This window comes from Aotus nancymaae, unplaced genomic scaffold, assembly GCF_030222135.1.
Source record: "Aotus nancymaae isolate 86718 unplaced genomic scaffold, 86718_ANA_hifiasm-v0.15.2.pri h1tg000016l, whole genome shotgun sequence".
Classification (NCBI taxonomy): Eukaryota; Metazoa; Chordata; class Mammalia; order Primates; family Aotidae; genus Aotus; species Aotus nancymaae.
This window is the reverse complement of record NW_026988428.1, coordinates 22,961,140-22,973,446: the sequence shown is the minus strand read 5'-3', so window position 1 is coordinate 22,973,446 and position 12,307 is coordinate 22,961,140. Positions and strand designations below refer to the sequence as shown.

Genomic DNA, 12,307 nt, shown 5'->3' with positions numbered 1-12,307 from the left:
CTGCTTCTAGATCTTTGAGGAATCACCACAGTGTCTTCCACAAAGGTTGAACTAATTTACACTCCCATCAACAGTGTGTAAAAGTATTCTTTTTTCTCTGCAACCTCCCCAGCATCTGTTATTTCTTGACTTTGTAATAATCACCATTCTGACAGCTGTGAGATGGTATCTCATTGTGGTTTTGATGTTATGCTTTTTTTCATATGTTTGTTGGCTGCATGACTGTCTTTTAAGAAATGTCTATTAATGTCTTTTGCCACTTTTTAATGGGGTTTTTGTTTTTTACTTGTGAATTTGTTTAAGATCCTTGTAAACTCTGAATATTAGACCTTTGTCAAATGGTTAGGTTACAAAAATTTCTTCCCATTCTGCAGATTGTGTGTTCGCTCTGATGATAGTTTCTTTTGCTGTGCAGAAGGTTGTTAGTTTAAGTAGATCCTGTTTGTTAACTTTTGCTTTTGTTGCAATTGCTTTTGGAGTTTTTTGTCATAAAATCTTTTCCCTTATCTATGTATTGAATGATATTGCCTAGACTTTGTTCTAGGGATTTTATAGTTTTGGGTTTTACATGTAAGTCTTTAATCCATCTTGAGTTAATTTTTGTATAAGGTATAAGGAAGTGGTCCAGTTTCAATTTCTGCATATGGCTAGTCAGTTCTCCTAGCATCTTTTATTAAATAGGAAATCCTTTCTCTATTGCTTGTTTCTGTCAAGTTTGCTGAAGATCAGATGGTTGTAGGTGTTTTTCACTAACATAATCGTGACATACTTTTCATTGAAAACAACACGACTCAAGTTAAAATACTCTTTAGTAACCAGTTATAAGTTTTTTGTGCATAATTACAAACTGCCTTTCTAATGATAAATATTTTGTGGTTACTTATAGCTACAAAATGTAAGTAATACAGTTTATATAAAGAGTTGTTCTGATATATTGAGTTTAGTAGATGTATTCTCTACAAATTGTTTTTCTCCATCTTGCAGTGTCAGGTAAAGAAAGGCATCCCAAGACGGATTCAGAGATAGAAACAGGCACCTTTGTTTTAGATTGCTAATGGAAGCATATGTTTTACAATCACGATTTCTTTGTCATATTTTAATTCATATTAAACTGAAAAAGTATGCACAAAGGGTAAAGGAGAATATTTCCCTTCAAGTTTACACACTTAAGGACTCATAGTACAATGATTAAACCTTACATATCTCCATTTTAGGAGAATTAAAACCTTGAAATAGTAAGTAAAATCTAACATTTCATTTAGTAAGTGCTATTAAAGAGTTTCTGTTATAATTTTCCTTATTTTAAAAGAAAACACACAATTTCAGTTTTAGGTTTTAGTAACCAATGTTATGGGCATAGTGGTGTTATTTCTAATAGGCTAAACTGAAATGACCATCACAGACATATATAGTATAAATTCACATATATGAATGCTGTACACTAAAGACTAACTTCTGCTATATACCACATGGAGGAATCTTAAAACCCACAGTAAGCAAAAGAAAACAACAAAAGAATTATGCCATTTGATTACACTTGGGTAGTGTTTAAAATAGGCAAATCTAAACATTGTGTTTAGAAATGCAAGCTTAGGTAGTAAAAACTATAAAGAAAAGCAAGAAAATAATTACTGCAGAAATTATGTAGTGGTTATCTTTCGGGAAGGAAGAGGGAATGATGATAAGAGAGGAGCAAAGAAGGGCTTTTTGGGCCTTGAAATATCCTATTTCTGGACTTGGCTGGTGAATGCATGAATGTTCACTATGTGATAAGTCAATGGGCTATTTTTATTTTGTTCACTTTTATGTATGTGTGGATTTCCCACAGTTGAAAAGTCAAAGTTCACGTGTGGTGGCTCACACCTATAATCCCAGCCAGCACTTTGGGGTGCCAAGTTGGGAAGAATCACTTGAGATCAGGAGTTAGAGAGCAGCCCAGGCAACAGAGTGAGGCACTATCTCTACAGAAAATTAAAAAAAAAAAAAAAAAAAGGATCTGGGCATGTTGGTGCATGCCTGTAGTTCTTGCTACTTGGGAGGCTGAGGCAGGAGGATCACTTTAGCCCAGGGGTTTGAGGCTAGAGTGAGCTAGGATTGTGGCACTGCACTTCAGCCTGGGTGGCAGAAAGACACTGGCTAAAAAAATATAAATAATTAAAAGTAAAAATGTAAGAAAAAATGAGCATAGCCTTATGCTAATTTTTCCGTTACTAGGTCTGATGTCATCACATTTCTTGCTTGTCATTGAAAATTTTTTAAGCTATAAGATACTTTTTTTAGTGGTATTTATCCAATTAAATTTGCTAACAAATTTTGGTGTGTAATTCTCATGGGTAAAGGTATGCGGAGTGTGTGTGTGTGTGTGTGTGTGTGAGAGAGAGAGAGAGGAGGGGGAGGAGACAATGAAGGAAAAGGGAAGGAGTAGAAAAAGAGAATAAAGAGTTGTTCTGATAGATTGAAGTTTAGTAGCTATATTCTCTACAAATTGTTTTTCTCCGTCTTGCAGTGTCAGATAAAGACATCCCAGGATGATTTCAGAGCTAGAAACAGGCACCTTTCTATTATAATGCTAATGGAAGGAAGGTGTACATTCTAACTGTTACCAATAATAGGATATATTTCCATTATTAAGTAATGAGCCTTAATTCTTTGAATTTTTGTGATCCATTTGGTAGTAGGTGCCTCAGCATTTCAGCTCTGCTATATGTCCATGGAGATACGTTTTATTTAAGTCATCTTATCCATGTGTTTCAAAAAGAAATCAATTTTTGGCCAAGGGTTGCCAAATTTGCCCTATATATAGTTATAGTTTATTACAGACTTAGGTTGTAAAATATTAAATCCTTATGCCCTTTTGGGGCACAATACAATTTTATCAGTTTGAGATAATGTACCTCTAGTTCTACCTCAAGCCATGGTGAGAGATTGAAGTACCACTTCATCTTAATATTTTGAGTTCAAGCTGTTGCATAAGGGCGTGCAAATGGAAGTTGGCCTATTTTTGAGCTTTAATAAGATTGTCAAATACTTCTTAATCATAAGAGTTATAGTTATGTACTACAATATGTATAATTCTCTGAATTTTAAAATAAAACCCGAAAGCCACAAAGCTTACCGTAAAATAAAATATGATGGAATATTATTTCTAACTGGCTTATCTGTATTTCCATCATTGAAGGGAATCTGAAATGAATAAAAAAAGAGCCCTTTTATTGAAAAGAGTTTGGAAGGTAAAGACAACTCTTTTTCTATTCAATTCTTTGTAAGTAGAAAAAGAGGAAAGATAATGTTATAGCTGTCAGCAGATGTCTGACACTTGAAGGAGCGTATCATTACAATAGATGAGCTAACAATATCTTCAAAGGTCATCATGAAAGTCTAAAAATGAGGAACACTTGTCCATTGACTATTTCAGTGACCTCTTCTTGGGCTTTAAATCTAAAAAACTTGGCAGATCAGAACTTTATATTTGGCATTTTGAGGGTCAAATCTCTACATGACGTGCAAATCAGAAGGAGTTATTACTTGCAAAATACCATCTTCTTTCAGAAGTTAAACTCACATTAAATGTCAAGAGACTGAAACACTGATTTTAAGAAGACACAATTTAGAAAAGATAAATGAAAACGTGTGTTAGAGAAGTCACCAGTCAGAGCTAACTGTGATGGTCATAGTATTTAAAGAGTTGGAACACATGAAATTAAGCATTTTGTAAAATGAAGGCTTTTCATCATCCACATAAGATTCTGATATTTAAACCATGTTTCTTCCATTTTGTTCACAGGCTCACCTTGTAGCAGCTTTTGAAAAGAGTTTAGGGAATATGACTGGCCGATTGCAAAGTCTAACCATGACAGCGGAACAAAAGGTATGTTCAGAATTTGCCACTGGAGACTGAAAGAAGATAGCAAATTGCATAGAATTCTTAAATAATACCTGAAGCTCTTTAAAAATAATATTCCAGGCTGGGTGTAGGGGCTCATGCCTATAATCCTAGCAAATTGGGAGACCAAGGTGGGTGAATCACTGAAGGCCAGGAGTTCAAGACCAGCCTAGCCAACATGGTAAAATTCCATCTCTACTAAAAATACAAAAAAAAAAAAAAAAAAAAAAGTGCTGGGTGTGGTGGCAGGTGCATGTAATCCCAGCTACTCAGGAGGCTGAGGCAGGAGAATCATTACTCAGGAGGCTGAGGCAGGAGAATTGCTTGAACCCAGGATGCGGAGGTTGCAGTGAGACAAGATCACACCACTGCACTCCAGCCTGGGTGACAAAATAAATAAATAATAATAAATAATAAGATTTCATTCTGTACTAAATTAAAACAATGATAATACATTTCTTTTCAGATTTTAATTTAAAGATGTAATTATTTTACTTCATATTAGAACACACAAATATACACAAAATTCTTTCTAGGCAGTCTATTAATTTACTTCTGGATGGAACTAGTAAAAGAATACTGAATGTTAAGAAAGAAAAACAGTCACGTAAGGGAATATTCTGAGAGCAAATTGTTATGCAGTTGACAAGAATTCTTCTTTGATAAGAACCTTCACAAATATGTGGTCACTAAATCCAGCTATAGAGCATGGCTGTAGGCTAAGACACACAGAAAGGATGTCTGGGACAGATGTTAGGACTCTACCAAGTAAGGGACTTCAGGTTACACCATCTGTGAAACAGAGGCCAATCCTGTGTAATTTTGAAGTCACAAGAACTTGTTTCCATCTAGGGATGTTGCCATTGAAGAAAAGTGATTTGTTATATCAAAATGTTTAAAATGAACTTAAAAGATTTTATGGTATGAGAAAAGGAATACCAAAAAGAAAGGAATGGGAAATGTAGTTCACAAAGACAAATGCATTAAAAAGGTCCATACTGTGTGGAAAGCCTGGTCACCTTTCCTGTGATGACCAGTTAGCTTACTTCTCTGCTGTTAGTCCAGCGGCCTTAACTTCTTTGGATGGGTGTCAGAGATAGATGAAGCCTCTGGAATTGTATGGAGTGTGTGTGTGTGTGTGTGTGTGTGTGTGTAAAAACTGTAAATGTGTATAAATGATCAGGTGTCCAGAGTTCTCATCTAATTCTCAAAGAGACCCATTATATAAAATGTTTGGGTATTTTCAGGAATGTATTCCTCTATCTATAGGAATGGCTTCAGTTTTGTCTTCAGATTCTGTAACGTATGTGATTAGCTTTACAAAACTAGTATGTATCTAAATGTTGTCAGTTTATAAAAGTTTAGTTTTAAAACACTGAATGAAAAGTTCGATGAAATCAAATGAGAAAACCTAATATTCTTATAATTGCCTAGTGTTACTAGCACATTGTATTCTCATATTCTTCATATACCTGCCTGTGAGAGAGAGCACTATCCATTCCTGTAAAATCTGTTCTAGGGCAGCGAAACTCCTTTTGAGTCATAAATTTTCCTTTCTTCCTTCCTTCCTTTTTCTTTCTTCCTTTTTCCTTTCCTTTCCTTCCTTCCTGCCTCTTTTCAACCCTTCCTTTCTCCTCCCTTCCACCCTTCCTTCTTTCTTTTCTCCTCTCTCTCTTTTTATTTTTATTTTTGCTACAGCTTGTCACTTCACTATGTAACATAAGAATCCAGAAAATAGAATTACAAGGCTTTTTAGAGCAGCTAATGGGAAACAATGAAAACACTGGGGTCCATTATTCTTGAATGAGAATTCTGGCTATGTCCGTTAAAAGCTGGGTGATCTTGAGCAAGTTTATCTTACCTTTCTTGAATCTCAAATTCACCTTTTTAAAAGTGGGGACGACAATAACTACCTTGTAGGATCACCATGAGGAGTAAGATACTCTGATCATGTCACATGCTAGGGCCTGTCAAAAAATATTACCTTCTTTTACAATTTTCATTTTCCCTTGAAAATTATAAGATAACACCAAATTCCTCACTGGGCATATACCAAGCATATTGCTGGAAATGAGTGTTAGAATTTAAGTCTCGATATCTTTAAGAAGTCAAAATTAATAGAAATTTTGTCCTCCACCCAATATTCTCTTGAATTCTATTATATTTGTAAGTAAATTTTCTCATAGAAACTGAAAAAAAATGCAGAAGTTAATTTAATGTCTATGATTAATCCCTGAATACTTAAAAACTTTTCTGTAACATGAGAGATTTTATAATGTGCCTACATTATACTTAAAATAACATTGCCAACCTTTAAAATTTTCTCAGAAGATATCAGAATGTCTCATATTGCCCTTACCATTTTTTTAACTGAAAATAAAATCACTTCTTTTTGAATTGCAAACTGTATACACACAATAGTCTTGGTTAACTAGTTTATTAATTTGAGATTTTAATGTGCTTATTCTCAAAGTGATTTTTAAAAGCCCGTGAAATTATTTGCAGTATGAAATGGTATAATTCAAGGACAGAATCTAATGAAAGCCAGTAGAGTAATGTATATAACAATGTACCTCAGCCTAGATAATTACTACTGCAAGGCACTGAACTGAATTGAATTTCAAGGAAGCTAAGGTATAAAGGGAGATTGCTTGGTGTGCTTTATTCTCATTTTCTGGCCAGAAGAGCATAATGTAGACTGAAAAGACAAACTCTTTGGCACTAAATTCAAGGACAAATTTATTGCCAAGGTTTTTAAATTAGGGTCATGGAATAACAAAAGACAAAATCAGTGTTCAAATAGACATTTCTCTAAAAGCTAAGGGCATAACATTTAATCATATTTCACTAAAGACATTTTTTCAGGGAGCTGAGATAAAAGGGTATATTGCTCTCTGGTGATCCAACAATCCTGAGAAAAGGCTTGTGAAATATAGAGCAGAGATTCCTAAACTCCCTTCCCTGAGTTACAAGCCTCATTTGTGTACTTAGTCATTCATCAAGTTTACATTGAATTTGTGCTGTTCTAATGACAAAACAGTACAGAAAATATAGCTATAGAATGATAGATATGTCTATATCTATAGATACAGATGTCTACTACAACTCTAAAAGTATATTATACATATAATATTCTTCATGTAGTTTATATTTCTCATATATATGTATCTCTTTATCATGGAGTTATGACAGAAGATAATAAAAATATATTAAAACAGGCCAGGTGTGGTGGCTCATGCCTGTAATCCCAGCACTTTGGGAGGCTGAGGCAGGAGAATCACCTGAGGTCAAGAGTTCGAGACCAGCCTGGCCAACATAATGAAACCCTGTCTCTACTTAAAAACAAAAATTAACTGGGTATGGTAGCCTGCACCTGTATTCCCAGCTATTCAGGAGGTTGAGGCAGGAGAATCACTTGAACCTGGGAGACAGAGGTTGCAGTGAGCCAAGATTGTGCCACAGCACTCCAGCCTGGGTGACAGAGCAAGACTCCATCTCAAAAAACAAAAAAATACATACACACACACACACACACACACACACACACACACATATATATATACATATGTGTGTGTATATATGTATTTTTCCCATATATATACACATATATATACATATATATGTGTGTGTATATATACATATATACATATATAAATACATATATACATATATACACACATATATAAATATATATGTATGCATAATACATATTTTATTATTTTGTATTTATATATGTGTATATATGTATACATGTATTTTTATATATGTATGTTTGTATATACACACATATATGTGTATATATATTTAAAAATACATATATACACATATATATGTGTATATATGTTCACACATATATATATATATGTGTGTATATATGTTTTTTTTTTTGAGATGGACCCTTGATCTGTCACCCAGGCTGGAGTGCTGTGGCATGATCTTTTTATATATATATATATATAAAACATATAGGATTTCAAGTGATGATAACCACTACTGAAAAAAGTAAAGCAGAGAATGAGGATATTGGGAAGCTGGGTGGGAAGCTAACACACTAAGTAACCAAGGCCAAGGTGGTTACATGTTCTTGATTACATACTTTAAAAATGGATAAACTAAATTAAGACTCTAATTCTAGTCTTTGGGCTTCACAGTGTGATTTTCAGCAATCACATGGCATTAATAGCCTGAAACTACATCAAACTTTTTGTTTGATTTATAGACCAAAATAACTCCTTTAAATAGAGAGGCATTCACTCCTAACACTTTTCCTATTTCCAGATGCCAAACAACACTGAATCTCTTGCCAAATTTGTGTGCCAGAACACTGGTTTTATACACTTATAGCCTGGTAAGAAAGAAAAGGCATGTATTAATAACCCAGAAGGCAGAAAATTATCATGCTATTAGACTGAGTACAATGTCATGTGTATTCTCAAAGAAAACTCACATCTGCATGCTGCCTGCAGAGTAGAGGTGGCACAGAGGGCACTCCTCAGGTTTTGGGAGGATAAAGAAGATTAATTCAGGGGAAATATAGAAATGTATGCCACAGAAAAAGGAACAACATGCATGAGGATGGGCAAGAAAGAGAAAAATTATAGAAGGTATTAAGGGAAAAATAGAGAATATGTGGGAAATGTAAGACTAAGCTAGAGACTAAGGCTAGAAAGAAGTCTAAGGAATTTGGTCCTTGAAAACAAGAAACCATTTAAAGGTGTTTGACACTGGACTGATATGATAAAAGTAAGTTGGTGATTGGTCGGGTGCAGTAACTCACACCTGTAATCCTAGCACTTTGGGAGGCTGAGGGGGGCAGATCACTTGAGGTCAGGAGTTTAAGACCAGCCTGGCTAACATGGTGAAATCTGTCTCTACTAAAAATACATAATTAGCTGGGCTTGGTGGTAGGCACCTGTAATCCCAGCTACTGGGTAGGCTGAGGCAGGAGAATTGCTTGAAACCAGGAGGTGGAGGTTGCAGAGAGCTGAGATCACACCACTGCACTCCAGCCTGGGCAACAGAGTGAGACTTCATCTCAAAAAAAAGAAAAATTAAAAAAAAAATGTTAGTGATCAATCTGGCAGCATTTTCCAAAAGTTAAACAGTGTTTCCAATAGCTACTAAAAGAAGACATGTTCTATATTAGTAATGTATAAGTAGCTAAAAATTAAGAGAATTGTTAAGGTGCTTGCTGGGGGAGAATTGCTTGAACCCAGGAGGCGGAGGTTTTGGTAAGCTGAGATCGTGCCACTGCACTCCAGCCTGGGTAACAAGAGCGAAACTCCGTCTAAAGAAAAAAAAAAAAAAAAAAAAAAATGCTTGCTGGGGAGTGAAAGTATCTCTAGGCATTATTCTATACCTAACTTAGGGCTTAGTAGACTATGAAATTGACACAGTTTGATCAAGAATTTTATGTTGATTTCAGATCCTTATCATTTTACCAGTACTTCTTCACCAGGATTATATGAAAAAAAAAAAATTAAACCTGATGCCCTGAGGCATCCATTATATTTGCTGAAATAACTTCTTTTCTCACCATCTAGAATGGTACTAGATATGTACCACTCTTGTCAGAATCAAGGAAATCGCTACTCAAATTATTGTGCAGAGCTTAATTTTCTCACAGAATGCCAGTTGAGAAAGGCTCAACTGAAAAAAATCCAGCAAACTATATTTTTATAAGTAACATTTTTACAGAACTACTTCCAACTCCTTGTGTTCAAATTTACTAAAGCTATACTCACTGCTAAATATTTAGGAATTTAAAACTGAGAAGATTTTCAAATTAGTTCCCTGTAGCTGTCATGGCAAGGCAATTAGAACATATGTTAAGGTATGATAGTTTTTTCTTGTCAAAAGGTCAGAGCAGGGCAGAGGAATATCCCCTTGTATGAGTGATGAAGCTCAGATATAGACTCCTATGCTAACCATAAAGCCTAGTGTTTGCTTGTTTGTTATTACTCTGAAACTATTTTTGGGGGTGACTACAGAATAGAAATCAAAACCTTCAAATGAGGAAATTAGAAGCCAAATCTTTGAAAATAGATAATGCTGCAGCTAAAAATGTAGTTGAATATGATTTTTACATTAACTCTCCCCAAGTTATGTTATGGTATTTGCCCTCTAGAAGTGTTTTTGAAAATGTATCACTAGAGTCAGATGGTTTATCCATTAATCTTTAGGGCATAGAATAATGTGAATCTGTAATTTTCAAGTTATTTACACTACTAGTATTTGGTGAAAATATATGCAGTAGGGATGGCCAGGTTCTTTTAGTAGAACAATTCGGAAGACCTCAAATGTAAAGTGGAGTGAGGAAGGGAGGACCTGTTTGAGGAAACTAGAGCTGGGAAGTGTAAAATTAACCTAGTGCCAACGTGAGAACGCAAAAGACAGATGTGGTGGAAAATTGAAAGAGCCTTGCCTAGAAGGTAAGTTTGGTTAATGAGATTTGTTGATGAGATTGTCCCAAGCTTGTGGGATTCTCAACAAAACCTTTATTAGTGAGAAATTTGGAAAGAGATCAGGTATAGTTGAGAAAATGGATTGGAAAGACCACCAGGGCAAGCTAGTATTGTGACACAACATTTGATCTTTTATTTTGAAACATTTCAGGCCTGACCTTAATAAATTATTTAGCCTCAGAGACATGCATAAAACTGTGAAAAGAGACATCAATTCCATTCAGCTTGCTTTACATGAGAAACTTTCATGGAAAACTAGAACTTTACAAGGTCAGCAGGTGTTGGGGTATCATTATCTTGAATAGCTCATTGGAAGAAAGTGAAATCTTACTTTGGTTCTCAGATTTTAAAATATCTGTCATTTTCGAAAAGTGTGAAGTTACAAAATATGATCGGATTATCTTATTCCTAAAACCTTTTGCAGAATTATCCCAGTCTCAATCTTTTCTGCGGTATTTAATGAGAATAAGAAACTGGAAATGACTGAATTGAAAGAGTAGACTAAATCCCTATGTTGATGGCATATACATTTTTTTAGTTTTTTTTTTTTTCTGAATGATTGATAGGGATTCTCAAAACTTTAGTATCTTCTATAATTTCCCTTCAACTAAAAAAATTTATATGAAAATATTTTATAATATTTAATCATTTTATAGTTAGCTACCTCTGGAATTCTAATCATATTCCTGATCCAAACTCCCCACTATGGACAAAAAATAAATAAAAATTCATAGTTGTGTCTGGAGGCCACATTATAATTTCTATGCATTATAGAAACCTGAGAAGCATATAGCTTAAAATATAAATGTGAACAACCATAATTATGAAGAGGAAAAAAGAAGACTAGAAATAAACTATTGAAAAATTTCTATGTCTCAGTTAAGTTTTTATTTAAAAATCTTTTATGCTCATCTCTATAACACTATTGGGAAAGAGAGAAAGGAAATCCTGACTTTGTTCCCATCCAAAGGAGGTGATTCTACTGATTTAGTCATAATAAGACTTCCTTGTTATAATAAATAATAAAGTGGTACTCCACTTGTTAGGTGATCAGCAGACACCCTCTTGCGAAAAATAAATAAATAAATAAATAGAAGTATGCAATAAAGTTGAAGTTTTATGTTATTCTTTCAAGGGGAGAAACATCCGTTTAACACAGACTGGAACACTTCAACAAAATCATCCCAGTTAATATGCAGCTCATAAATCAGGTGAAAAAGTATATTCATCAACAACTAGACAAGCTAAATACATTAAATAATCTCGAAGCACAGCTTCATTTTCTTTCTGACAAGAGAACAGGTTTTCACAAGTGTGGAGACATTTTACTGTGGCTTTTAACAGTGAGGAAGGATATTTAAAGTAAAGGGAAAAACTATATGAAAAGACTCAGAGAAAAGAGATGAGAGAAAAGAGATGAGTGTGGCTTGAGTGACAAGGTGAGAGCTGATCTCATTAACTGAAATGAGAGAGAAGGAAGAAATTTTGCAAATATGAAAGATAACTAGTACAGGTTTGAACAGATTATGTCACTCAATGTAGAATTTGGCTATCTTTTTAATCAAAGACTATGAATATTTTATAGGTATTTGCTTATACTGATAAAGTTCTAAAGAAATAACAGTATGAATTTGGTTGAACTAATTTTTTCATAGATATGATTCTCTCAAATTATATAGAAGATATATATCTTAACTAGTTATTCTTCCTTTTACATTTATTGTGCCACATTGAGTAACAACTAACTTGCTAATATCTATTGCTTTTTAAAAGACAGTTAATATTAGAACATGATCATTTTCTATGGCATGTTAAACATGATATTCTAAAAAAGCAACATTCCCTGAATGTTCTACTTTTTATCTTTTTTGAAAACAGGTTTGAGAAGAGATTTCTCTTGAAAAACTGAATGTTTTGACACATAAGTCAGCTAACTCAAAGTTAAGCTTAATTTTTTGAC

General features: G+C 34.1%; 1 protein-coding gene across 11 annotated transcripts in view; it reads left to right on the top strand.

Moving 5' to 3' along the window:
• The window catches only part of NAV3 (neuron navigator 3), an 853,828-nt gene that overhangs the window by 798,378 nt on the left and 43,143 nt on the right, over positions 1–12,307 (top strand). For all 11 annotated transcript variants that reach the window (XM_064376945.1, XM_064376946.1, XM_064376947.1 and 8 more), the window contains one exon: positions 3,785–3,868. In XM_064376945.1, the coding sequence (XP_064233015.1) occupies positions 3,785–3,868 (84 nt within the window). The remainder of the gene's footprint in view (positions 1–3,784; positions 3,869–12,307) is intronic.